Source organism: Leptinotarsa decemlineata, unplaced genomic scaffold (genome assembly GCF_025532065.1).
Source record: "Leptinotarsa decemlineata unplaced genomic scaffold, Ldec_3_MD MMD2_tig00000008_RagTag_RagTag, whole genome shotgun sequence".
NCBI classification, from domain to species: Eukaryota; Metazoa; Arthropoda; class Insecta; order Coleoptera; family Chrysomelidae; genus Leptinotarsa; species Leptinotarsa decemlineata.
In genome coordinates this window covers 2,396,181-2,422,824 of record NW_027412537.1, presented here as the reverse complement: position 1 = coordinate 2,422,824, position 26,644 = coordinate 2,396,181, and the positions used below count along the sequence as shown (strand labels likewise).

The 26,644-nt window shown below is 36.4% G+C and overlaps 1 protein-coding gene across 3 annotated transcripts in view; it reads right to left on the bottom strand.

The window, feature by feature from the left end:
- Window positions 1-3,120: 3,120 nt before the first annotated feature.
- LOC111512598 (probable multidrug resistance-associated protein lethal(2)03659) overlaps window positions 3,121-26,644 on the bottom strand; it is a 42,585-nt gene continuing 19,061 nt past the window's right edge. For 2 of the 3 annotated variants that reach the window (XM_074170860.1, XM_074170862.1), the window contains 5 exons: window positions 25,615-26,259; window positions 14,152-14,514; window positions 13,941-14,092; window positions 10,708-10,938; window positions 3,121-4,606 (listed from right to left, as the gene is read on the bottom strand). In XM_074170860.1, coding sequence (XP_074026961.1) covers window positions 3,702-4,606; window positions 10,708-10,938; window positions 13,941-14,092; window positions 14,152-14,514; window positions 25,615-26,259 — 2,296 coding nt within the window. In that variant the 3' untranslated portion in view covers window positions 3,121-3,701. The remainder of the gene's footprint in view (window positions 4,607-10,707; window positions 10,939-13,940; window positions 14,093-14,151; window positions 14,515-25,614; window positions 26,260-26,644) is intronic. The other variant, XM_074170861.1, reaches the window with a different exon arrangement.

Below are 26,644 nucleotides of genomic sequence, written 5' to 3'. Positions count from 1 at the left end.
TCCACTTTTCTAGTCCTTATCTAAAATGAAATTCTTTCCTTCGTGACCGAGACGAAAAACTTATGATAATGGTTTGATCCGGTACTTCGCTTCCCTAAATAAGTCAGCTATATGAATCATACTTCTTATAACGTCCTCAGGCAGCTGTTTCCAAATCGCGATATGTTCAACACAAACTTGAAACTGACTATGCGAGTCACTGATCATGTCAAAAATTTTATTTGCAACAGTATTCATGGACCTGCTTCAAGGCAATCGGATGCGCTTCATCTACAACGTATTCAGGATAGCTGTCTACGTTTTTCGTTCGGTATTCGGAAATATGACCGTATATCTTCAGCCATGCAAGATTCAGTATGGTTGAAAGCTGAGAAACTCAGAACACTGTATCTACTCACCAACACACAAAATTTTGATACCTCGTTAATCTGATTATTTACTGAAGAGGCTTAAAACATTGTCAACAATGAATAGTTTCACCATACGAAATAGTTCAGTGTTTTAGTCATCCGCACACAAATCGTTCATCTTCACCCACAGCTTCTTGTATAATGTACGTCAATAGCACAATCAACTACCACGTGAGTTTGGATCTCATACAATAAAAAACTTTAAAAAAAGACTAAAGACTCAACCTGTCTAGTCTCTTGTCCGTTCCTGTTATTGGCACTACAAAAATGAATTTTCTACAGCGGCTGCCTGAATTTTCGGACCTTATCATGACAGTATCACTGTTAAAACTTTTTTGTTATTGTTTGATCATTGCTATTTCCAGGTTGAGTTGAAAAACATTATTGGCTGATACTCCACCTATTCACTTTTATACTGAAAGTTGTCTTTTTTTGTCTGTTTTCATCGTACTTTCATGGTGAATAAAGAAGTATCATTATAATTATATAAGACTAAGATATGTGACAGACGGCTGGGAATGGCGAATTTGTCAACCGATAGACTGAGAAGTCAAAGAAATAGTAAGCAATATTTGATGGGTATAGAGGTTCCTGACACAAAATGCAGGGCCTGCCGTGAAGTGTTCGCACTTGCTGTCAGCATGTTCAGCATATGCGGTCTTAGCCTATATCCATCTACGTAACGCGGCCCTAAGAGTGATATATTACCATCTACGGCACTCTTACGGTATTGACTAGACACCGGTGTTGCCCTACGCTCCAGGGGATATTGAATCGGTTGTGGAGAATGAAAAGTGCCAAGTTCATTATTGGAGTATTTGGAGTTCTCTCTACTCTCGAATCCTGAAATCATACCGCCTTGCCGCAGTAAGGCAGAAATCTCAGCCAGACAGATGTAAAAAGCTGTCATTCTTGGCTCACTGCGCTTACTCAGGACACATGATTTTTGAACCCAATGATCACTAACCCCACGGCGGGCGGGTTGGCTGTCCTTGTTCATCTTTGGCTGCCTGAACCACTATGCATGCTGTTTTTGGCGAGTGCATTGGCTTGGGATGTGTGGGTTGAGCAAACCGGCCATCGAATGCCTGCTTCCACGTAGCCCCGCTGGATACGGGAATGACAGATTCACTTGTGGTTCTGTTATTCCCTAACGATGGCTCAATCCTAAGGTGTGTGTATCCTTGCCAAGAGGATGAATGATACTGAGCCTATCACCTGCCTGTAACGGAACCTTCGAGATACCGGGCGCCCTCTCGTCGAAGCATCGCCTTGTTACGGTAATGCGGGGCTCTGCCGTGATTGACCTTCTTTCCCTAGCTACTCATTGAACTTTTATGGACAAAGTAAACTCAAAAATTCTTTCTGACACTGAGTCTACAGAGGAGATGGATGTCGAGCGTACGACTCCAACTGACCTCCCTGTAAATTTAGATCTGGAGCGAGTCTACAGAGGTGATGGATGTCGAGCTTGCGACTCCAACTGAACTCCCTGTAAATTTAGATCACATGCGAGTCTACAGAAGAGATGGATGTCGAGCTTACGACTGTAACTGACATGATCGCTCCCTGATCGGAAGGAGAGCTTCTGAACTCTTCAACTCCTGATCCAATAACTGAACCTAAAAAAAAAAGTTTAGTGGTGCAGCCAGGAAACGACTGAGTCGTCTCCTCAAGAGCGGGGTACCTTATGAAACCGCCTTGTACCAAATTCTTGAGCGGCGTACGCAGAATCTGTTTCAGGTGGAGGAACAAATGCCCCATGAGCAGGTTAGCAAACGTTCGCGCTCAAGTGATTATTCACCAAAACAAAAGGCGAAAAAGCTCTACTCGGTTGAATCTAAGGCATCGTCAGGTGTAACTGACGTGCAAAAACCCTCATATGGAAAGGTTGTCGCAGGTATCAAGGTGGAAATCTTGCACCTTGACTATCTGACTACCTCATTAACGATGAAACAGCAGAGCATATACTTCATGCCTGCGCCGCTGGGGACCAAATCATGTTTTTTGAGTTGGGCACAGCCGTTTTCCTACCATATGACCTGAAAGACCACTCTCCATACAAACTAATCGGCTTCGTTAAGAAGCTTGGTTTATTTGGTCGAATGTGAATAGGTGTGAGCCACAATAAACCCTTACGGGTTGCGGTGGAGGGTCGAATAGATCAACTCACTTTGGACCTAACTTAACCTAACCTACCCCACGGCGTGGAGAGTGATCGTTGATTGATAATGTTGGCGCGCCCTCCCAAATGTATCGGGGCATCGGGAGATAGGGCCTGACCAGCGCACACTGCTGTAAGAAAAATAATAGCGACTTTATTTTCCATTTTACATAATAAATAATTTTTTCCAAGTTGAATGAGTAATTGTTGGCATGATTGGCGAAGTTCAGCTTTTTTTTAAAATTATATGGACATATTGTTTAATTATACCTACAATTGAGCTGCTCTTCCACTCAACCTTATGAAGAGCCATATAACGGAAAAGTGAATAATTAAAAATATATACCATATAATGTTTCAAACATTTTCTCGTTGTTGAGATTTTCGTTTAACTCAGTTATATCATTTTGTTTCCTAATAATTGATATCTGGGAGTTTGAAACTTAAAAAATATAGAAACTGCATTGTCACGATCACCCAATATCTATAATTTTTCGCACACCTAAGTGTCAGTATAATTTCGTAATGTACAAGCATAATAACTACAACATTTCAATTACATTTTATTCATACCCATCTTCGATTTATATCATAACTTACACATTACTACCAACCATTTTTTTTATTTTCTATGATTCTATATTTTTATAATTATCAAGAAGATACAACAATCAATATGTTCGAGAATGCCCTGTTATACAGATGATGAAAATCAACGAAAAAAACACATTTTTGAATAATTTCTCATCGCTTTCTAGGAACTACTGTTGGACTCGTAAGGATGAAATCTTTGATAGAATAGCAACTCTTTCTCATAGTCTTCATAGTCGAAATCCAAGTGGAAATATGTAGAAATTTCAAAGCTCTACTGGCACAGAAAACTAACCTATGATAACAAAAATAGAAGACTCCATATATGACGCCACTTCACAGACTACATGAAAAAGATTTGTTGAATAAATGAAAAATTCCATTTCGGTCGACAACTTGTATATTCTGGCAAATATATTCCTCATGAACCAGGAAAAATCCATGTGAAGGTTAAGGTCGAGGTCAGCGTCACGATAACAATGAAATAAATAGTCATATTGATAAAAATCGAATTATTTCCACATATTTTTCCATCATTAACTCAGATAATTGAGTAAGCCGGCTTGTTTCACCATTTTATGGAATATCCCATTTTCGTTTTCTAGCAGCGATAGTGGATCGTCGAATTCTATTAGAACGCCTTTGTCTAGGACCATCACTTTGTCACATTCCAAAATAGAATGCAACCTATGAGCAATTATGAATACTGTGCAGTCTGTAAAATGCTGGCTTATAGTCTTGTGCAACCTCGCATCTGTTTCATGATCCATATTAGCTGTAGCCTCATCCAAAATAAGAATTTTACTTTTTCGTAAGAGGGCTCTAGCCAAACAGAAAAGTTGCTTCTGTCCAGAACTGAAGTTTGAGACGCTCCCTATCACATTATCTAGATTGGAAATGGAATTTTTCAAATCAACTTTCTCGAGAACGGACCACAGTTCTTCATCTTCGAATTCTCTAAATGGATCGAGATTTGTACGTGCTGTACCAGAAAACAGCACTGGGTCCTGTGGTATAATAGCAAGTTTTTTTCTGAGAAATTTCAATGATAACCTTCTGATGTCAACTCCATCAATGAGTATTTTGCCCTGAACGTCATATAGTCTGAAGATTGATGATATCAGTGAAGATTTTCCTGCTCCAGTTCTCCCAACTATACCAATCCTTTGTTTCGGCTCCACTTCGAAGGTCAAGTTCTTCAGTATCTTTTCATTATTATAAGTAAGACAAACGTTCTCATATTCCACAGTACCATCGGTTGGCCAGTTGTCAAGAACCTCTCCACCTTTTTTCTCCGATGGAATTCCTGCGTATTCTAAAACTCTTTCCACAGAAGTCATATTGTTTTCCATTTCAGACCACTGACGAAGACCCCATTGAATGGAATTTCCAAGGCTAGTAACTTGAGTCAGAGCAAGTCCGACGTTGCCTGCACTCGCACCTGAAAAGTAAAAATTTGAAGAAGATTTGATGAACTGTTTCTGTTTGAAAGGCAAGATTATTATTAGTATCAGAATTGTATTAGAATAATATCGGAAGGTTGGACCGCAAAAATATCAGTCTATAAACTGCAAGATATAACCCATCGTACCTTATTATATCAGTGAAAAGACCTAATAGACCGAAAGGTCTATACCTCATAGGTTGCAAGGTAGACCATACATTATAGACCACGAGCTCATGTACAGTGCTATGTACAAAACAAAGGGAGTAATCGTAGTCACTTTTGGTGAATGCCTGGTGGTGCCATGATGTCGAGAAATTGGTGTATTCAGGTGCATTCTATCATATGCTGTGCATGTGGTGACATGTGTGCATGTGCACGACTATTGTCGTGGATAAAACTGAGGTTGGAGATTTGTCTCTCTTCTATAGAAACTTTCACGGGAAGTGTTCAAGTGACTTGGCACATTTGATTCCGTCAGAAACGGTACATATCAGAAATACGCGACGTACTGTGGCTGCTCATCGTTTTGAGGTTTAACTCAGGACATCTCGAACTTTACTGTTCAAGAACTCTTTCATTTGGAGAACTGCGTTTATGTGGAATAAACTTCCTGAGAACGTTTTTCCAAATGGATTTGATCTTCACCGATTCAAATCCAATGTGAATCGCTACTTTCGTGACAGATGTAGCTTCACCGAGATTGCCATTATCAATTGTTAAAGTTCGTACCATGCGCTTGAGCCTTTTCACGGTCGCCATAATCGTCCTATTGAAAATCCTATTCGCAATGTGGTGGATGAATTTCAGTTCACAGGTTCAGTGAACGATTAACCCGAACAGCGGCAGCAAGAGCTGCCGAAAACATCGCCGCTGTTTATGAGAGTGTGCAGGCGAATCCGAGGCAGTCGATTCCGCATCGCTCACAAGAACTCGGCCTTTTACAGACCACAACTTGGCGAATTTTGCGTAGTGATTTGAGCCTACATGCTATTGCTACTTTATGTGATCTAACAAAAACATCGATTGCGTCTCCCATTCTATTTTACTGAAAAAACTAGATGACTATGGCATAAGAGGAACCCCCCTGTCTCTTTTTTCTTCATATCTGACCTCTTTTGAGCCTCTTTTGTTCATAATCTATATAAATGTTCTCTTTTCCTCATAATTGTTTCACTCTCGCCAATGATACTACTCTTACGACATCTGGAAAAATTAAGGGTAATTTGGTGCGCAATATAGGGGAGAGTGTGTATGAAAGAGCCAGGCTTTGAAAGTGACGATTGATTTTCTACCACTTAATAATAATAATAATAATAATAATATTAATGATAATAATAATAATAAGCTGAAGTCATAAACTGAGGGGTTCATCATGGCTTGCCAGGATGGTGTCTTCAACACCTTAGTCTACCGCAGTCGCGTGATGGGTATAGAGGTTCCTGACACAAGGTGCAGGGCCTGCCGCGAGGCGCCCGAGACCCTAATGCACATGCTATCAGCATGTCCAGCATATGCGGTCTCGGCCTATATCCATCGACATAACGCGGCCCTAAGAGTGCTATATTACCATCTACGGCACTCTTACGGTATTGACGAGACACCGGTGTTGCCCTACGCTCCGGGGGATATTGAATCCGTTGTGGGAAACGAGAAGTGCCGAATTTATTGGAACTATTCGTTCCCCACCCTCAGGTTCATACAAGCTAATAAGCCTGATGTAGTCCTTCTCGACCACCAGACCAAAACGATATTTGTCGTGGAGTTTTCAGCTTCTGGCGAGACGAATATCGTCAGAAAAGAGGAGGAAAAACGGATAAAATATCGAGATTTTCTCTTCGAACTCCGCAGACTCTATCCAGATCACTCTGTCAAGATGGTTGTTCTGATTATTGGAGTCCTTGGTGGAATGATGTCTTCTCTACTCTCGAATCTCAAAATCATACCGGCTTGCCGCGCTAAGGCAGAAATCTTAGCCGCACAGATGCAGAAGGCTGTCATTCTTGGCTCACTGCGTTTGCTCAGGGCACATGATTCTCGGACCCAATGATCACTTACCCCACGGTGTGGGGAGTGGTCATTGGTTGATTATGCTGGCGCGCCCTCCCGAATGTATCGGGGCTTCGGGGGATAGGGCCTGACCAGCGCACACTACGGTGAAAAAAAAAATAATTCTTTATTCTCCAGAAGGACAATACAAGTATTGTATAGGAGTAGTCCTTCATCTAAAATTAACAGAACATGATAACATTCAGTTAAATTGTATATAACAAAACAGTAAATTTGCATACATTATAGTCGTTCATCTATAGTATAGAATAATTGTGTAACACATCATGATATATATGGAGACATATATACATATATTCACCCAAATACACAAATAACAGACAAATCATAAAGGATTTACAAATACTTATTATACTGCCTGATCGACTTTATAATAGCATCTTTCAATTGAAAAATGTTTAAGACTTTTTTTAAAACATGTTAAGGTTCGACTCTCTTACATAATCTGGTAATTTATTAAATAATAAAGGACCTAGTGTTTGGAGAATTTTCAGATAATTGGACCCTATAAAAGGGTATATTCAGCTGATTTTTTATTCTTGTGTCATGTTTATGAATGCTAGATCTGGTTGAAAAACTGTTATAGTTACTAAATATATACACACAAACTTCAAAGATGAAGAGTGATGGTAGCGTCATGATTTTACATGTTTTGAATACATCAAAACAGCTTCGTCAAGAGAATAGACTAAACATTACTCGGAGTATTCTCTTTTGTGCAACAAATACATCATTAGCTCTCGAAGACCTTCCCTAGAGGGAGATGGCATATCGAAGTCTGGAGTTCACTTGGGCATAGTAGAGCATCAGCAACTGATCATTGGACAGAACTGATCTCAAATTACGTAATTGATAGGAAATAGAATTCAATTTATTGATTAAGATTGTACAGTGTTCTCCCCAGGAAATATGTTCCTCTATATATAATCCAAGAAATCGGACGGTCTTATCAACTGACTCCGAAATCTCCGAAATCAACTACACTAGCTTCTTTTTGTGTATTGTGAAAGCGTATACATTTTGTTTTATTTGTATTTAGATGAAGTGAGTTGGCTCTAAACCACTGAGCCATATCAAAGGATTTTTTTTACATTTCTGACGTATACAATATTCAACCCTATCCAAAATTCCAAAATTCTACTAGAATTTAATTTTAATGTTTGTATGGCAACACTGAATAGCTGTTATCCACAAACATTTGACAGTTCTGCGAAAACAAATGGCGTTGGTAGACCACATCAAAGATTTTAGGACCAAAAAGTATGTTTGTTTGCGTTTGTTAATTTGTTCTACAAAGGAAAGTGCTGCATGGGTTGATGAAATTGATATGTTGTATTGTTACGCATATATTTAGCATTATTCTACGATAATATTTATGTCATAATGTTTAGGCGAAATAGCTGTATTTTGAGGTTACAACTTAAATAATATTTTGAAAGAGACACTTGTGGAGGCTTTCAAAGAGTCGGCTCTTTCATGGCACGAAAATTGGCTTTTTCAATACTCTATAAACTACCAAATTGCGCAGTTTGTTAAAGATGCTCAATCCAGTTTCAGAAAAAAATAAAACGAGAAAAATAAACCTAGAAAAGTTGATGTTAAGAAAATGTCAATAAAACAAAATATAAAAAAAACTAAGTGCCAATGCACATGATGAGTCCAGTGATTCCAGCACGATGATTCCTCATTAACAAGCTCAGATGATGAAATTAACTTATTGCATTTAAAAAACGAGAAGATTACTTCACAGCAAGATAAAAATTATTGTAGAGTGTGGAATGGTGATTATTCTAAGAGCAAAGTAGAATGGTACCAGTGTAAGATTTGTGATGATTGGTAACATGCGTCTTGACATGGCATTGACGGTGTTACAAATTTCTTTTGCCAAAAATGTTTCTAGTTAATTGAAAAAAAAATGTATTGAGATTGTGATTTAAAACTGATAAATAACTTTCGTTTTGATAGAAATGAGCAATGTTCAAGTTTGATTAGGTTTTTATAAGAGATGAATAGTTTATTAAGAGATTGTTATTGCTGGAAGACTGATTTTTTTGTGAAAAGGAGCCTTGTGACATTACGAGATGGAGACTGATTATTAAAAAAATATAGATTATATTGCTTTAAATTTATAACATTTATATGACAGATAAATAGTTTACTAGGGAATTTTTATTTGCTGAAAGACTGTTTTTTTTATAAAGAGGAACCCAGCTCTTTGATAACACATGCCCAGCTCTTTCATACACATATTGCTTTGAAAGAACCGATGTCCCGTTTTTTCAAAGTTGCCATATTACTAATTTCTGTCATTATATCTCATTTTATTTTCATTGATTAACCATGACTATTAAAATTTTTATTTAAATACCCATCACCTGACGTTAACTTTTTTGGTATTTTTCAAAACTGGCTTTTTCATACAGACTCTCCCCTGAATCAAATTCAAAAGAATGCTGACATATGGTTCAAAAGAAATAATCTAATGTTAAGCGAAAATAAAACTCAACACATCATTTTCACATCTAACACCTCTTGGGTTGGAAGGCACAGTGTTACACTCTTAGACACACATCTAGATGATAATTTGAACTGGTTGGAGCACATTGAACAACTTAGCAATGAACTGTGAAAACACACATTTCTTCTTCGGAAATTGAAAGATGTAAACTCTCAACAGGCGCTATTATCAATTCTCTGGGGAAATAGTACTAACGCAAATAAGATATTTATGTTACAAAAAATGCCGTAAGGATATTATCAGGGGCTGGTTTCTCAGACTCCTGTAGACCTGAGACATTATCTGTCTCAACTTTTGATAGATATTCAGACTAGAGGATGTGATTTGTTGGATGCCAGTAGATTCAGACTGAAAAAGTTAAGCAGAAACTCTATCTAACTCTATCTAACTTATAATACAATATTCTATTTCCCCATCTCAAAAAGTTGAATCAATACTTGTTCAAAAAGTATTTGAAATATCTATTGATTTCAAATTGTGTTTATTCTACTGACGAGTATATAGCTGTCTTATCCAGAGAAACACAAATAAACGGCGAAACAGTATAATATTCATTCTTGGGTAATAATGTATGTGTGTATATGTGACTTATCTATTTGTATACATCTAAAAGATCATAAAAAAAATTATGCCCCAACAAAATTCAACTGAATCAGGAACTGAAGGTGAACGACCATAGACAACGACGTGTGTTCCCTGTATGGGCTCTGGAGCAGTTGTCAACTGAACATAATTTTCACCAAAATATCATCTTCGGCGATGAGGCCCATTTCTGGACAAATGAGTAAGTGAACAAACAAAATTGTCGAATTTATATGATGGAATCGGCCGATACTTGATGAAAATCCATAACTAACGTATTCCAAAAACACTTTATTGTGAGATTTTCACTAAATTGTTTTACAAAAACGCAACACGTGTTTCGCCATACAATGGCTTCATCTGGCGTGTCTTTCCAGATGAAGCCATTGTATGGCGAAACACGTGTTGCGTTTTTGTAAAACAATTTAGTGAAAATCTCACAATAAAGTGTTTTTGGAATACGTTTGTCGAATTTAGAAAGATACTAATCCACATGAGATCCAAGAACGTTCATAGGTACTATTTCAATTCCAACGACTTATTTATTCTAGAAGGCTCATTGAATTTCCAAAAAAAAACCGCCTAAGACCAAATTTTGCGAGGTTTGTTATGTTTACTCAACTTAAAAAAAAATCGCAAGGTGGCTGACTGAACTCAATAGTTTTGGCAATTATTCTGGTTCATTCCAATGTAGCATACAATTTTCATAATATCGACACCATCAAGTTTAAATTGAAATTATTCTGAGGAACAAATCAATTTCTATCTATTTCAATAGAATTTTAACATTGTATGAATTTTGAAGTTTCAGATGGAAGTGATTTCATTTCAATGCTAGTAAAACGATCTTTGAAACAAGTCACTGGAACATAGTGTCACCGTTTAATCAAGAGAATCAAAACCTTTATTGAAGTAACTAAATCCTCACCAGTGTCAAAGAATAAGAAGTTTATTACAACTGAAATTAGCAACGTGGAACCGATGCAATCCATGAAGAAGTTGAATCCTCTTAAGGAACAAATTGACGTGTAATAGGCTGAAGTATATAGATCTTGATGCCGATCAAACTCATCAATGAGGATACGTTCCGCTTTGTATGCTCTTATTGTTGTCAATCCATCTAGAGTTGCATTCAAATGACCGATCATGGGGCTGCGAGCTGAAACAAAAAAAACCTTCAAAACTGGATTCAGAAGCAATCTGCTTTTTTTCTTAAGACGAAAATCAACCAAACCTGGCACTGATGATGAACAGCTGACTGTTGGTTAGCACTTTCAAGCTCATGCTAGGAATCTACTTTCAGATTTGTTTCTGCATTAGAAATAAAGATTTTTCTAGAAAGTTTTTTTTTTGCTAATACACTTGACACAGAATGTTCAATGGCATCATCAACACTACCGTAATATTTCGTGAAAAAAAAGTAAATATCATACTAATAGGTAATGCTGCCAATAAGGAATGAATGGAACCAGCCACAGTCCACAGTTCATTTTTAGTCGAATACCAGTCATATGGTAGTATCCCAATTTTCTCAAGTTCTACTCGATATCATGGTAACTTTTTCAAATGTGTTTTGAATATTAACGGTTGTTCTCGAATGATGGTAGTTTGGGTTATAACTCAGTACCACCTAATTTATTTGTGGCAGATCATAAATCATTTGAAAGTAATCACAAAACTAACATTTCCAAAATGGAATCTCACTCGAGTAACTGAGAACAAAATGAGCACAAGGTTATCAAGAACTGCCAATGCACATTAATCACTCCGAGACTTACTTCATTGTTCGGAAGATAATTAAGAAATATTACAGATAGATGAAAATTTCAATTAGATTGAAGAATTAGATTGAAAAAGAAGATAATCTTAGCTACAGTTTGTTTTTCTTGGAAATGATTGTGAAGGCAACTATATTAGTTAGGTGTAAATAAGTGGAGACATTGAGGTAGTTGAGTGTTTCTTTCACAAACTCGACAGCAAAATGAGTTTACAAAACATAATTCTTCTTGTCAATCAAAAATGACAGATTTCTATATAATTGAAATTTTATGTGAATACTCTTCCATTTGTCATGTTGGGTAGTTTTTCAATAAATGATCAATGATGAATATTTCAATTCCATAAAAGAACAGACTGACTGAAAAAAAAGGTTTTTCTATAACTCAATGTTCACATGAAAGTAGTTATTTCAAAGATAATTTTTCTTTCGAGTAACTATAACTCAATGGTGATGCGTGAGTAGAAAATTCGAAAGCCGAAAAACAGAAAAAATATCTCTCTATTCAATGAAATTTTCAAAATATTGTGTTAACAACCGTTTCACTTTCCAACAAATAGGTTATAGTCTGAGTAAAGAGCATCTGAAGGATATCTCGGTCCTTTGGAGGAGAGCAACCTCAGGAATCTTCTCTGCAACACTTCAAGGGGACAAATGTGTGTTTTCAGTGCCCCACCTCAAGCAACGATACTATAACGCAGGTAGCTCTCAACTAATGCATGATATAAGATTTTCATTGGTTGGTTGATATATTTTTGGGGTGTCTGAATTTGTGTGATGTTAGTTGAAGCTTTCTGAACATAGTTTGAATAATCATTCCAATATTTTGTTTCAATCTTCCTCTTTGAAGATAATCAACTAATGCATGATATAAGATTTTCATTGGTTGGTTTTTTGATATATTTTTGAGGTGTCTGAATTTGTGTAATGTTAGTTGAAGCTTTCTGCACATAGTTTGTATAATCATTCCAATATTTTGTTTCAATCTTCCTCTTTGAAGATGATCACTTGGTGATCGAAACACGTGTCGAGGTATCAAAAATAACGATTTGGTGTTGGGAAAAAACTCCAGTAATATTCATTCCAATATTTGTTGAAGAGATGATACGCCGGAGGTTGAGAAGTTGCTTGACAAAATAGTGTCTACTGCCAAACATATACAGATAAGATATTGAATCAATATAGAGATTATAGGCTGGAGAGAAAATTCCTGAGCAACTGGACAACACAAACTTTATTATCATCCCGTTTTGATGGAGATTGCTTTGGAATGAATTATAACATAGGTTAGGTTAGGTCCGAAGTGAGTGGGTCTATTCGAATCTCCACTGCAACCCGCAAGGGTTTATTGTGGCTCACACCTTTTCACACTCTACCAAATGAACCCAGCTTCTTAACGAGGCCGAGCAGTTTGTATGGTGAGTGGTCTTCCAGGTCAGATGGTAAGAGTACGCCTCTGTCGAACTCTAAAAACCTGATTCGGTCCCCAACGGGGCAGGCACAAAGTATGTGCTCTGCTGTTTCATCATTTTCCAAACAGAGGCGACACACACTGTCTTCCGACAGTCCGAGTCAGACATCGTAGTTCATCCCTACTGTAGTTCAACAACTGTTCAACGCCTTGGAGTGGTTCAATCCTGGAAGATTCTGCCAGAAGTCCATAAATCTTCTTGCCATCCAGGTGTTCAATCTTTGTTTGCCATTGGCGATGCCAATGACAGGTTCTGGTCCGATGAAGCTACTTGCAGCATCCTCCTTCGCAAGGAAGTCAGCAGCCTCATTGCCTTCCAGGCCGGTATGGCCAGGAATCCAGACCATAGACAATCTGTTAAGTCTTACTATCGAGGGAAGTCGTTTTTGGCAATTTGCTACAAATTTAGTCGTTTCTCGGTAGGAGTCACGAGCTTCCAACGCCGCTTGACTGTTCGAGAATATTTTTATTGACTTGTTTATGAGGTTGGATTCTTCCAGTTTCTCCGCACACAATTTGATAGAGTGAATTTCTGCTTGAAATACAGTCGCATAAGTTCCTAGGCAGGTTGATATCTCTGTCCTGGGTCTGCGACTGAAAACACTTGCACCAGAACCTGAAGCTGTTTTTATTCCATCTGTGAACAACTATCTGCTCTTAATATTTCCGTCTCCCGGAGGATCCAGTCTTCTCTACACGGGAACAGTACTTTATGAGGCAGTTCGTAGTTTTATATATGAAATAGGTCTCTGATTGGTAGTACAAAGGAAGGGATTCGCTCGTGTAAACGTTGTCAGTTGAGATATTCAATATTTTGATTCGGTCTCAGAAACTGTTTTCCAGTTTTGGGAATATGATATAATGGTTTTGACAATGAACGATGCTAATTCAAAGAAAAATAGTTGAAACTTACAGGAAGCCTCAAGTCTCTTCAAACTCCTTCCAGTCGGGATATAAATAGTCCTGATCACCAGAAGTAGAAAGCACACGATTGAAATGTAAATGATAAAACGTGTATCCACTGTGAGAACCAGTCCTATGTGACCAATTGTAGCAAATAGTACCTGTAGTTTAATAAATTATATTAGTAAACTCCAAAAGAATCAATATATAGTGGCGCTCACCCCAAACATTCTTTCACAATAAATGGCAAATGCTCATCAATTTGTGCCAAGTCTTCCGAAAATCTATTCAAAACGTTACCGATGAAGTGAGAATCAAAAAAAGACATGACAGAGTTGACAACACTGCCGACTAAAGCTGTATGCAATTTTATGGAAGCCCTTCTGCAAAAGTCGAAAATTGCATATGTCATCATCAGCGCAAGAATGGTGTTGGAAAGCAAAAATACTGAATACATCCTGAAAGTTTCGTTCTCTGTTGCTTCGGCTTTTGAAACTGTATGATTCAATTCAAAAATATTCGTGGTGACACTTGGAAACTGAATCTCCTCTTGTAAGGTCAGAACTTTTTGCTTCTCATCAACCCTGTAAATTAAAAAATCAGTAACAACTATGTGGAAAAGTACGAAAGCGTAGAAGAGCCAAAGATTATTCGTTCATTTGATCTAACATAATTTCGACTTAAAAGTCGAAATTTTGACTTTTATCTTGTAATTTCGACTTTTATCTCGTAATTTCGACTTTTTTCTCGTAATTTCGACTTTTATCTCGTAATTTCGACTTTCATCTCGTAATTTCGACTTGAAAGTCATAATTTTGACTCAAAACCAGAAATATGGTTCCTTAAGTGCATTATAATTTACTATGAGGTGATGTTAACAGGAGGTTCGTGAAATTGTTGTGTGATTGAAATTTCAATGAAAATATGTGGTTGGAACTCCGAATCAATCAATGATTTCAACAATAATCATTTCGAACTGATGTTGAAACAAGAACAAATATTTCAGTTGGATATACATTTTTGAAGATGCTCGTGTCAATGATATTTCATTAAATTTCACCACTCTATTTATTATTTCTCATCTTCACACTTGAAAAAAATTGTAATTTTGAAGATCATATCATCGTCACATTCGTCATGATCAAAACAATAGAATTGAATAATACTAATTGATTTCTCTCTGATGTTCGTTCAGCTGCCGATTCAAATTTTTTCACATGAATTTAAATTTTCCCAGGTAATTGGAGGATATTTCTTAAAAGGAGGATGTCCCAGAACTTCACGAATCGATATGGGCACTGAAAATGAAGTAATGGAGAGGATATAAAAATTCTTTAATGAAGTAGGTATTTACTGAATCAACAAATCAACCATGTTTTTTTGTATGGAAAAAGCATGCCCAGTCAAAGGATAGAATCTTGGTGGTCTATATTACGTAAACATAATGCACAATACTGGATGAATTTATTTCAAACCCTATGTGATGCATCATTTTCGGACAGAATTTCACTAGTTCGTACGTCCATTGTCTACTATATAAAATGATTTGAAATCCCTGGAACAACTAAAAAAAGAAGAATTAAAAATAAATAGCTGAAAATAACAATTATATTAAGCAAAAATAAACCTGAAATGAAATAATAGTGAAATAAAATACAAGTAAAATAGAACAATTGAACAAAAATAAAGAAATGAAAAAAGAAAATAAAAAGTTGAGAGATTCCAAGTCACGTTAGTTTACGACGTTTCGATTGTTAGTATCTACAATCGTCTTCGGGTGATGACAGGGATTTCATATCATTTTATATAGTAGACAATGGAAGTCCGAACTAGTGAAATTCCTCATGAAACATTGTCAATCATCTTCAAACAAATTTTCGGACAGGTAGTTCAATTTTGTTTCATACCATTAGTACAAGTAAGAGATGAGTTGTTGTTAATGAAATTTTAAATATAATTTTTATTTCAGAGTGATCTTGATCAAGTATGTTTTGAAGGGAGTATTCATAGAATACGGAAAACAAGACATGCTATTGCTCCAGCAGGGAGACCAAGTATATTGTATGCGATGCCTTCCCTTTATGGAGTTACAGATCACCTCATCAAGATTCCATCATTCGCGTTTAAACATTTTTCGTCGGAGTGTACATATCCCCGGACAGCCTGTGATGAAGATTTTTGGAAATTATGTTCAATTTTTATGAAAAAAATAATTACACAAGGTCCTTAGATTCTTATGCCACAATTGATTCATACATTAACCTGAGAAGTGAATTAATTATGTTATTTGAATAAATTTTAGATTGATATTATGCATTGATATTATTCAGTACCTTTTTGAAAAAGTAAATGCTTTCCGCACGAGTAGGAGGAAGTCGACTTTGGCCAAAATGTTAGTTTCTCATCATAGTAAATCAATCTGATCAGTAATATCCTTACTTCATTATCAAAACGTATCTAAAATTCAGTTTTTCACTACAACTGAAGAAATTTCCAGTAGAAATTTATTAACATTTTGAAAGAATACTCTACACATTCATATGTTAAACGTCATGTAGAAACACAGTTTGCAATGGCAACCAAATAATACTGTCGGTATGTTCTTCGAAGAGATACAATGTTCATTTCATAGGTATTTTGGGTTTTCTCTCCTCGTTTCGAAAAATCGTAGAGATCTAATGACGCAAAAAAACTAACTGGAGCAGAATGGTTCCCGAAGGTTCAATAAAAAAATGAGTAGGCTTCGAATATTCAATAAAATCGGTTTCTGTCATATTTCTTCGTAAAAACATACTACTATGGGAAGATTGGAGCACTGTCGAAGTGATTTGAAAAGAGTGTCGAAATTTGGAGTTAAAGTCGAAATTAAAAAGTTGCCAAAATGACGCGGTAATGGACAGCAAAGTGCTGGTTCAGAAAATAGTAAACTTGACTTTATTTTTAAACTCAAAAAAATAAATTAAGTTAAAAATCGGGAAAGACTTCCACCTACCTGATGAAACCGTTCGGAGCGTCTTCGTCAGCTTCTGGAAGGCTTTCAAACTTGCAAAACGTAAATAATAAGCGGGTAATAATAATAAGCGGGTATTCACGAACGAAAAAACAACTTCGTCCCTTTGCGGTGGTCAATTCAAGACTGACTTGGTCTGCTCCATCTCGCGCATGTGTAGAATCGTGGAAGTCATTTCATCAGCGCGAAATATTTGAATACAAGAACAATTGAAAAATAAAAAAAAAAACAAAAGAAATTTGCTTCGACCATAATATTATCAAGGTTTTAACATTTAAGGACATACACAATAAAGAGAACTGTAACATTCTCCCCACTTTTGTTGAATTATATTCAACAAACTAAGCAGTGGTAAGGGGACACAACTTGTTAACAGGTCTCCTATAAATACCACTATTGGTTTTGACTGTCGCTACTCGAGATACTCCATCCAAGCCAGGATACAGATTTAAAACTCTAGCGGTACGCCACTGTAAGGGCGGCATATCATCTTGCTTTACTAAAACTAAATCACCCACCCTCAATGGAGAATCAGGAGAAGTCCATTTATTTTTTTGTTGTAGAGTACTTAAATATTCCTGGTGCCATCTGGCCCAGAAATCAGCATGCATTCTCTGCAACAATTGCCATCGATATAGACAATTTAATTTCAAATGTTTCAAATCATAATCTGGAAGACAAGTTAGGGGTTCTTTCGTTAAGAAATGCCCCGGAGTTAAAACTGATAGATCGTTGGGGTCCGTACTTAGCGGGTAAAGTGGTCGAGAGTTCAATAACGCTTCAATTTGAATTACTAATGTATGTAACTCTTCAAAGGTGAGGATTTGAGAACCAATTACTCTCGCAAGATGAGTTTTAAAAGACTTAACTCCTGCTTCAACTAAGCCCGAAAAATGACTACCAGTGGGAGGATGAAAAGACCAGATAATTTTCTCACTTTCAGTAACGTTTTTCATTATTTCCAAAATATATTTATTTGCTCCAACGAAATTCCGTCCGCAATCGCTAAATACATGAGAACAACGTCCACGTCTCGCCATGAATCGGCGCAAACCCGCCAAAAAAGCTTCCGTTGTCATATCCGATATCATTTCTAAGTGTACAGCTTTCGTAGCAAAGCAAATGAAAACACAAATATAATATTTGAAAGTTCTAGCTCCGCGGATTCTGACTAATGTAATATTGAACGGGCCACAAAAGTCGACAGCGATAACCGAAAACGGTTTTACTTGTGATACTCGAGTTGCGGGAAGATCCCCCATAGGGGGTTGTAAACATCTAGGTTTGAGACGCCAACATTGAAAGCATTTACTCAAAACCTTCGAAATCGTGCGACGCGGTGACAAAATCCAAAAATTTTGTAATAGAAGAAAGTGTAAAGTTTGCAATCCAGGATGTAAATTCATTTTATGCGTATGTTCAATAATTAAATCAGTTAGTCTACTCGAACTTGGTAAAAGCAATGGGTGCTTTTTATCATAATTCAAAAGAGAGTTATTCAATCTGCCACCAACCCTTAAAGCTCCGTGTTCATCAATGAACGCGCTGAGTTTTCTCATATATTTAGGCAGTGGTTTATTAGTTTTCAGTTGTGAAATTTCATTTGCAAATACTGATGATTGAGTGAAATTTACTAGAACAACAAGGACTTCCTGTAATTCGACTTCACTAAAACTATGTCCAACTACTTTCTTTAGCGGGTTTTTCAAATTGTAAATAAACCTTTTAGCATATGCTAAAATTCGTTTGATTTTATCTAATGAAGAAAATCTATTTAAAATTTCTTCCAAAAAATTTGCTTCAGTAAAAGCTATCAGAGTTGATTTACGTTCTTCCTGATCATCTATACATATTTTGAATTTTTGTAAAGGCCACTCAGATTCTGGCTTACATAACCATGGTGGACCAGTCCACCACAGTGGATGATCAACTAGGTCTTTAGGAAGCAAACTACGAGATGCACAGTCTGCGGGATTATCCTCGGAGGTCACATGACGCCAACAGTTAGGAGAAATATTTTCTTGAATCATAGAAATGCGGTTTGCTACAAAAGTTTTATATTTGTTAGGATCAGACTTCATCCAATGTAGAACGATTGATGAATCGGTCCAAGCGTAAACTTGGTCAAATTTAATTTTAGTTGAATAAGTTTCCAAAACGAAAGCAACTAATTTCGATAATAAATAAGCAGCGGATAGTTCAATTTTAGGTATTGACAGCGGTTTGGTTGGAGTGACTTTCGATTTTGCACTCAGAAGTGATACTGAAATGTTATCATTCTTAATAACTCTTACATATAAACAAGAGGCATATGCATTCTGTGAACCGTCACAAAATGCATGTAATTCACATCTCATAAAATTAACGAGCTGAATGAAACGAGGTATAGCAATTAGCGATAATTTCGGTAACTGAGTTTTGAACTGTACCCAATTATTAACAATAGATTGGGGTGGTCGATCATCCCAATCTATACCTTGCATCCATAATTGTTTCATTATCAACTTAGCACACAAAGTTACCGGCGATAAAAAACCAAGAGGATCAAAAATTCTACCAATTTCTGATAGAATATTACGTTTATTTATCTTGGCCTCTACAGCATTAATAGTGTAAGAGAAAGTATCCAACGAAGGAGTCCATTTCAACCCTAAAACCTTTATCGTGGATTCCGTTTCTTTATCTAATAAATAACTCTCATTATATGAATAACCTTCAGGTAAGTTTTGTAGAAAAACTATATTATTACTTGACCATTTTTTCAAATGAAAACCACCTTTTCTGCACAATTCAATCAATTGTCTCTGAATTTCTAGTGCTTCATCTAAGGAGTTACAACCGCCAATAACGTCATCAACATAAATGCTATCGGATAATAAGATTCGGGACGCCAAAGGAAATCTCAAACTTTCGTCATTGGCTAACTGTGCCAAAGTGCGAAGAGCAAGCCAAGGACTGCTTACAACTCCGAAAGTAACAGTACATAGTCGATATTCTATTAAAGGTTCTTGGGGAGTAAATCTCCAAAATAATCTCTGAAAATCTCTATTAGCGGAATTAATCAAAATTCTAAGGTACATGCGACTGATGTCAGATGTAAAAGCAATGGCGTGTAAACGAAAATTCAAAAGTATGGCTGAAATATTTTTTTGTAATTTAGGCCCTTTCATTAATACATCGTTTAGAGAAAAATTATTTGAACACTTGGTGCTCGCATCAAAAACAACTCTGACCTTTGATGTAGAACTGTCTGGCTTGAATACACAAGTATGTGGAATATAATATGATGGAAAAGCATTTAATTCGGAATCTGGAATTTTTTCCATATAACCTGATTTGATATACTCTGAAAAAATTTTACTATATTCAACACACAAGTCCGTTTCGCGATGTAAACGTTTTTCCAAACTAAAAAATCGTCTAAGAGCGATTTCCCGAGAATTTTCGAATTTTAAATTGGATGTTTCTTTGAAGGGAAGAGATACCATAAATCTACCAGTATCTGTGCGGATAGTAGTTTTCAAGAAAATGTCTTCACACATCTTGTCCTCTTCAGAAATTATTGGCTTATTAGGAATCTCCTCTAATTCCCAAAACTTCTTTATTGCGTTTTCTAATCGAGCCATTTCGACAATATTCAAAAACGAATTTACATTTTTTTGTTGAACTTCACCCACTTTCCCAAATAAAATCCAACCAAATGATGTATTGAGAGCGGTAGGTAAATTTTCGTCACCTTTAATTCGTCCGTCCAAAAGAATTCTTTGAAAAACATCTGCACCTAACAGCAAATCGATTTGTGCGGGATTGAAAAAATGCGGATCAGCTAAATTTATATTTTCAATATAATTCCATGAAGAAGGATCTATCGAAAATGTAGGCATATTTGAGCTAATATTTTCCAAAACAATGAACTCTAGTGTTAAAGACGGTTGACTCGATGATAAAGGTTGAATAGTACAGTTGACAGCGCCTAGCGATGCTTGAGTGGTCATGTTTCCGATACCGAACACAGAAATTGACGACTTGAAAACTTTCGATCCCAAACGATTTACGCATTGCTTCGAAATAAAATTTGCCTGCGAGCCGCTATCGACCAGTGCTCGAACAACGTGTAAATTTCCTCGGAAATCCAAAATTCTCAATTGCACAGTAGCTAGTAAAACACTGTGCTGATCAAGGTTCGTGGTAAGAACTGCAGGGCCGGAGTCAGGATTTGAAATGTTCGAAGAACTTGCAATATTACGACTTGCAGATTCATTTAAATTATGTGATTCAATATTTGATAGCGGTTTCTCAAAATGTAGCGTGGAATGATGAAATGCTGATTGGCAATAGCGACAAGTGTTAGATGAAGAACATTTTTTCTTAGAATGTGTATGACTCAAACAATTTGTACACCATTTGTTCTGCTTCACAATATTATACCGTTCTTTGGGCGATTTATCTAAAAATGAGGAACATTTATGAAGAGCGTGTTCACTTTTACATAAAGGACAATATCTGTTTCCAGAAACTTGGGTGTTTGCAATGAACGAGGATGAATTTCTGGAACTAGAAGGTCTTTGATCGCGATTCGTGCGAAAATTTTTATGTTTAGAGCGGATAATAGCTAATGATGACGCTTCGTAAGCCTTACAGTGATTGGTCAAAAAATCTATCATATGAGAAAAAACGGGATTCGTTATTGATTTAACATTAAGCTCTAATTCATAGCGAGACTCAGTAAGAGGATCTAACCTTTTCTTGAGCATGTTACAAAGAATGAAATCCCAATGTTTCGTTGGATAGTTTAAAGCCTCAAGCGCTGCAACATTTTCTTCGAAAATATCAATCAACTTTCTTAGTTGAGTTGGATTTTCGACTGACATGTGAGGGCTAGATTCAATTTCTTGCCAATAAGCATTAGCTTCAATTCGCGGATTGGAGTACCTTTTTATTAATGCATTATAAGCAATCATATAGGTATTTTCCCTAAGCGGTGTACAGGCAATTACACTTCTCGGTTCTCCCTCCAGCACTGAGTGTAAATAAGAAAATTTTTCAATGTTTGAAAGAGATGCATTATTGTGCACAAGTACATTATAAAGATCAATGAATGACGTGAAACTTTTGACATCTCCATTGAAAGTGGGCAACTTCATCTCGGGAAGTTTTGCTCTGGGTACGGTTGGAGTATTAGGAGTGTTATCATTAATGGAAATAGATTGTTTCGTTGAATCTTCGAATAAATCAGAATAAATAGCCTGTACAGTAAAAAGTTCCTTTTCAAACTCTGTACGGACTGTTTCTTCGTCTGCTAACATCTCACTAGTTACATCATCACTGGAGCTCAAACTACTAATAATATTCAACTGGTGTTTTCCGAAATTAACAACAATTTCTTCCAAAACTTTATATCGTTGGCGGAACTCTGAATGAATCTTGTAATCAGTGAGAGCCACATCAGCGACTCGTTTTAACTCTGACATTCGGTTGATTTCCGTGTTTCTAAGGGCTTTTAATTTTTTAATTTTATCACTCATTTCTGTGTTTTGAAAACTTTCGAAATGATATGAAATACCTTTATATTAATATTCAAGAATAAAGTGAGCCCGTACCTGTCAACACTTTTTTGTTGTATCTAAGGAAGTCGACTCACCAAAAAAATGACAGCAATAAAAACGCTCTCGATTCAATGGGAATAACGACGATGACCTTGAAATATCTTGAAATAAGATGATCGAAGCAACTTTTTAAGTAAAAAATAATAAGAAAACCAATAATCTTGGCTCGATAGGACCAAAAATGACGCGGTAATGGACAGCAAAGTGCTGGTTCAGAAAATAGTAAACTTGACTTTATTTTTAAACTCAAAAAAATAAATTAAGTTAAAAATCGGGAAAGACTTCCACCTACCTGATGAAACCGTTCGGAGCGTCTTCGTCAGCTTCTGGAAGGCTTTCAAACTTGCAAAACGTAAATAATAAGCGGGTAATAATAATAAGCGGGTATTCACGAACGAAAAAACAACTTCGTCCCTTTGCGGTGGTCAATTCAAGACTGACTTGGTCTGCTCCATCTCGCGCATGTGTAGAATCGTGGAAGTCATTTCATCAGCGCGAAATATTTGAATACAAGAACAATTGAAAAATAAAAAAAAAACAAAAGAAATTTGCTTCGACCATAATATTATCAAGGTTTTAACATTTAAGGACATACACAATAAAGAGAACTGTAACACGAGATAAAAGTCGAAATTACGAGATGAAAGTCGAAATTTTGACTATTAAGTCGAAATTATGGTGGATCAAATAAACAAATAATCTTTGGCCCTTCTACGCTTCCGTAGAAAAGTACTTTGATTCAATCTATTTTTATGTGAAGAATTATTTATAATCATATGAGGAGGATGATGAAAAATAATTTATAAACAATCAAAAATCTGATTTTTCAGTTTGTATTTCTACCGTTGCTAATTCTAATGGTACCTCTGATTTTTTTCCAACCTACACAAATATGATATATGAGTAGCATGAAATGTCTTGAACAAAAGAGCCACATTCGGCCAAGTCCTGAACTGGCGGGACGACAAGGCGGCTACAGCGTTAAAAGCTAGAAAAAATACGTTATTATGAGATGTGATGCTGACGTGAGTTCTGACTTTTTTTAACTCCACCATCGACCATTCTTCAACCAATAATATTTATAGTATTCGTATAATAAACTTTTTCGATATTAAGAAAATCAACGTTTCTTTTCAACGTTGTCATTTTATTGACAATTTGTAACGTACATTTTTTAAGGGTAGAAAGTAATATATTTAAGTATAAAGTAATGCAAATTATGAAACAACCACAACCAAAAATTGGCTAGCATTCTGGGGTGACTTGAGAATTCCACTGGCGCATTTGCATTTTCAGCTGCAGGAAAACCCGGAAAAATCTGCAGCACCACAACATATGAAGATCTCGATCTGGCCATGTCCGTAAATCTGCCGTGAATTGACCACGTAGAAATAGAAATAATCAACCTAATGTTACACTTATCACACATGAAATTGGGTATTGGTGTGGAGGAAAAAAATATGGAATGTTTATCCAACGTTGTGAAAATTGACATTTCGACTTCACTTTGTAGTCGGCATTTTTTTCAATGCGGATTATTGAATAAATATTAGAAGGAGACATTCATCAGAAAATCACTAGAAAACAACTATGAAAATCTTCATGTTTCAGTAATAACAAAAATTTATTTTCGATGAAATCATTGGGATATTTACTGCTGAACATAAAATTAGGGTCACTCCGTAATTTGAAAATATGTCACAATTTTTTTTTCCAATTTTTTTTCCAATGTAATGAATTTCAACTGATCATTGCTTGAAAAATAATATTTCTGTTGTTTATAATTCATTGGAAGTAATGAAAATGAACAAATTCAATTCAGTATGAACAGGAATGAAGTTGACCATTTCAATCTGATGTACTTCTTCTAGGACTGCAGTACTGAGTGTTTCCTCTTCTATCAAAACAATAGCTTGCAAACGACCTGGCATGTTTCAGATCAGATTTTGGATCAAATTCTGTGGAATACTGTCCCATTTCTTCACAAGTATGTCGCGAGGCTCTTTAGAATATTTGGGTGCCGGCATATGTCTCCGTAAAATTTTCCTGATCTCATCTGGACTGTAAGAAGTACAAACAAATCGGGTGAGTTGAAACTCATCAATATAGTGAGGGGTGTGCATTATCATGTGTAAATATTCAGGTATCAATGCGCAGTCGATATCATATTCTCGATAGGAACTAACTCCGTTCGAGCATTAGGCGCATATACCATTCTATGTCATAACTGATCCACCAACAAATGGAAGTAGTTCGACAATACTTGCTTGAGTATATCTTTTGTCTAGTGGATCACATACTCGTACTCGTCTTTCTGAGCTCGTGTGGCAGATTCGCGATTCGTCGAAAAACAATAATTGCCTTAAATCAGCTATTACCCAAGCCAAGTGTTTCGTTCACAATTAAATCTTGCAATCCGGTGTTCACTGAAAAGCGATGATTCAGTAGCTTCAGTTTGAGAAGATAATCCAGCAGCATGGAGACGCCTCCTAACTGTTCATCCAGTCATGTTAATATTTGTCACTTCTTTCAGAAGATTTCGAAGACACACTTCCATGGCAGTACGATTTCTTAAAGCAAAGAAAACGACTAAGAGGTCATCTCTGGCTGAAAAGTTCTACCTTGCCCTGAACTATGTATTCTAATGAGCAAAGCATTGCCTTCTTACCGCCGCCATATTCGTTGCACCTCGAAAAACTCAAGCCAACGTTACGCAGATTAGCGCTAACCGCGGACATCTTCTGAAGCCGCCACAACTCTTGCCGCAACAACATGACTTATGTTCATTGCAAAACGCCCACATTGAAAACACCACAAGAACTATTTGTAATCCACAAATAAAACCATTAAAACAAAAAATATGTTGATGATGGTTGTTAGGAATCAAAGTTGAACGTTATCGAACAGTAACAACAACTTTGTTTGTTAAGTAATTCATTGGTACAGTGCATTATATCCTAAATAGACTCGCTGAAAATATAAATTTTCAACATTATGATTTCGGAGTGACCATAATTTCGTGTCCGGCAGTATAGATATCGCTAAAAACTGTCCATCAATCCACTCACCATTTGGTCAATAATTTATCTGCTAAACTTTGCGTGGTTTGTGTAGCGATTACTAACACCAAATTAACTAAAACCATTATCAGTCCTCCTCCGAATACTATATATTTGTGATAAACGACTAGATTGACCTTTCCTTCCTTTTTTACTTCCCTGTATATGTTTTTTCCAACAGTGGTTTGTTCTGTTTCCAACAACTTCGACTCTTCATCTTTCTCCGTATCCTCCTCGTCTTCTATTACATCATTCTCAAGATCGTCATCTTCAAGTACCATCTCCCTCACCTCTTGAATAATTTTATCATTGGGTTTTCCAGAATCCACTATCTGCCCTTTATCCATAATAATAACATTATCTGCTTCATCAATATGATTGGCTGTTTGGCTAACTAAAATACATATCTTATCTTTCAAGTAATGTTTTATACATTCTTCAAAAATATAATCTTTGACGTGAGCATCAAGTGCCGTTAAAGAATCATCCAGTAGGTAAATTTCACTCTCTTTGTAAATTGCTCGGGCCAAATTTATTCTAGCCTGCTGCCCTTTGCTTAGATTCATTCCTCTATCGGATACTACGGTTTCATCAGCCTTTTCCAAAAGATCAAAATCATACTGTAGTGCACAAACTCGTATAACGTCTAGATATCTGAAAACAGTAATTTGCTTATAGTCTGGAATGATGAATACATTACTCGATGTTACAACGATTTGTAATACTGAGGAAAATATTTGGCCACGAGTAATAAACTTGAAATCTAGCCTGCAAACAAAGTAAACAAGGCAAAAAAAATGCATGAAATCCAGGGCGCAAAAAATCCTTACGAAGATCAGTGACGCCACTTGGGGCTGGACAGATTGACACCCTGGCATCGAGTCACAAAAACCTTAAACTGTATCACTACCTGAGGGGTAAGCAGATTCAGGCTTCAGTCCAGCCAAACTAGAGAATTTTTTACTCTATATATTGATGATATTCATTTCTTTTCACATTCTCCTTTCAGCTTATCACAATATGATGGCATTGATCGTTT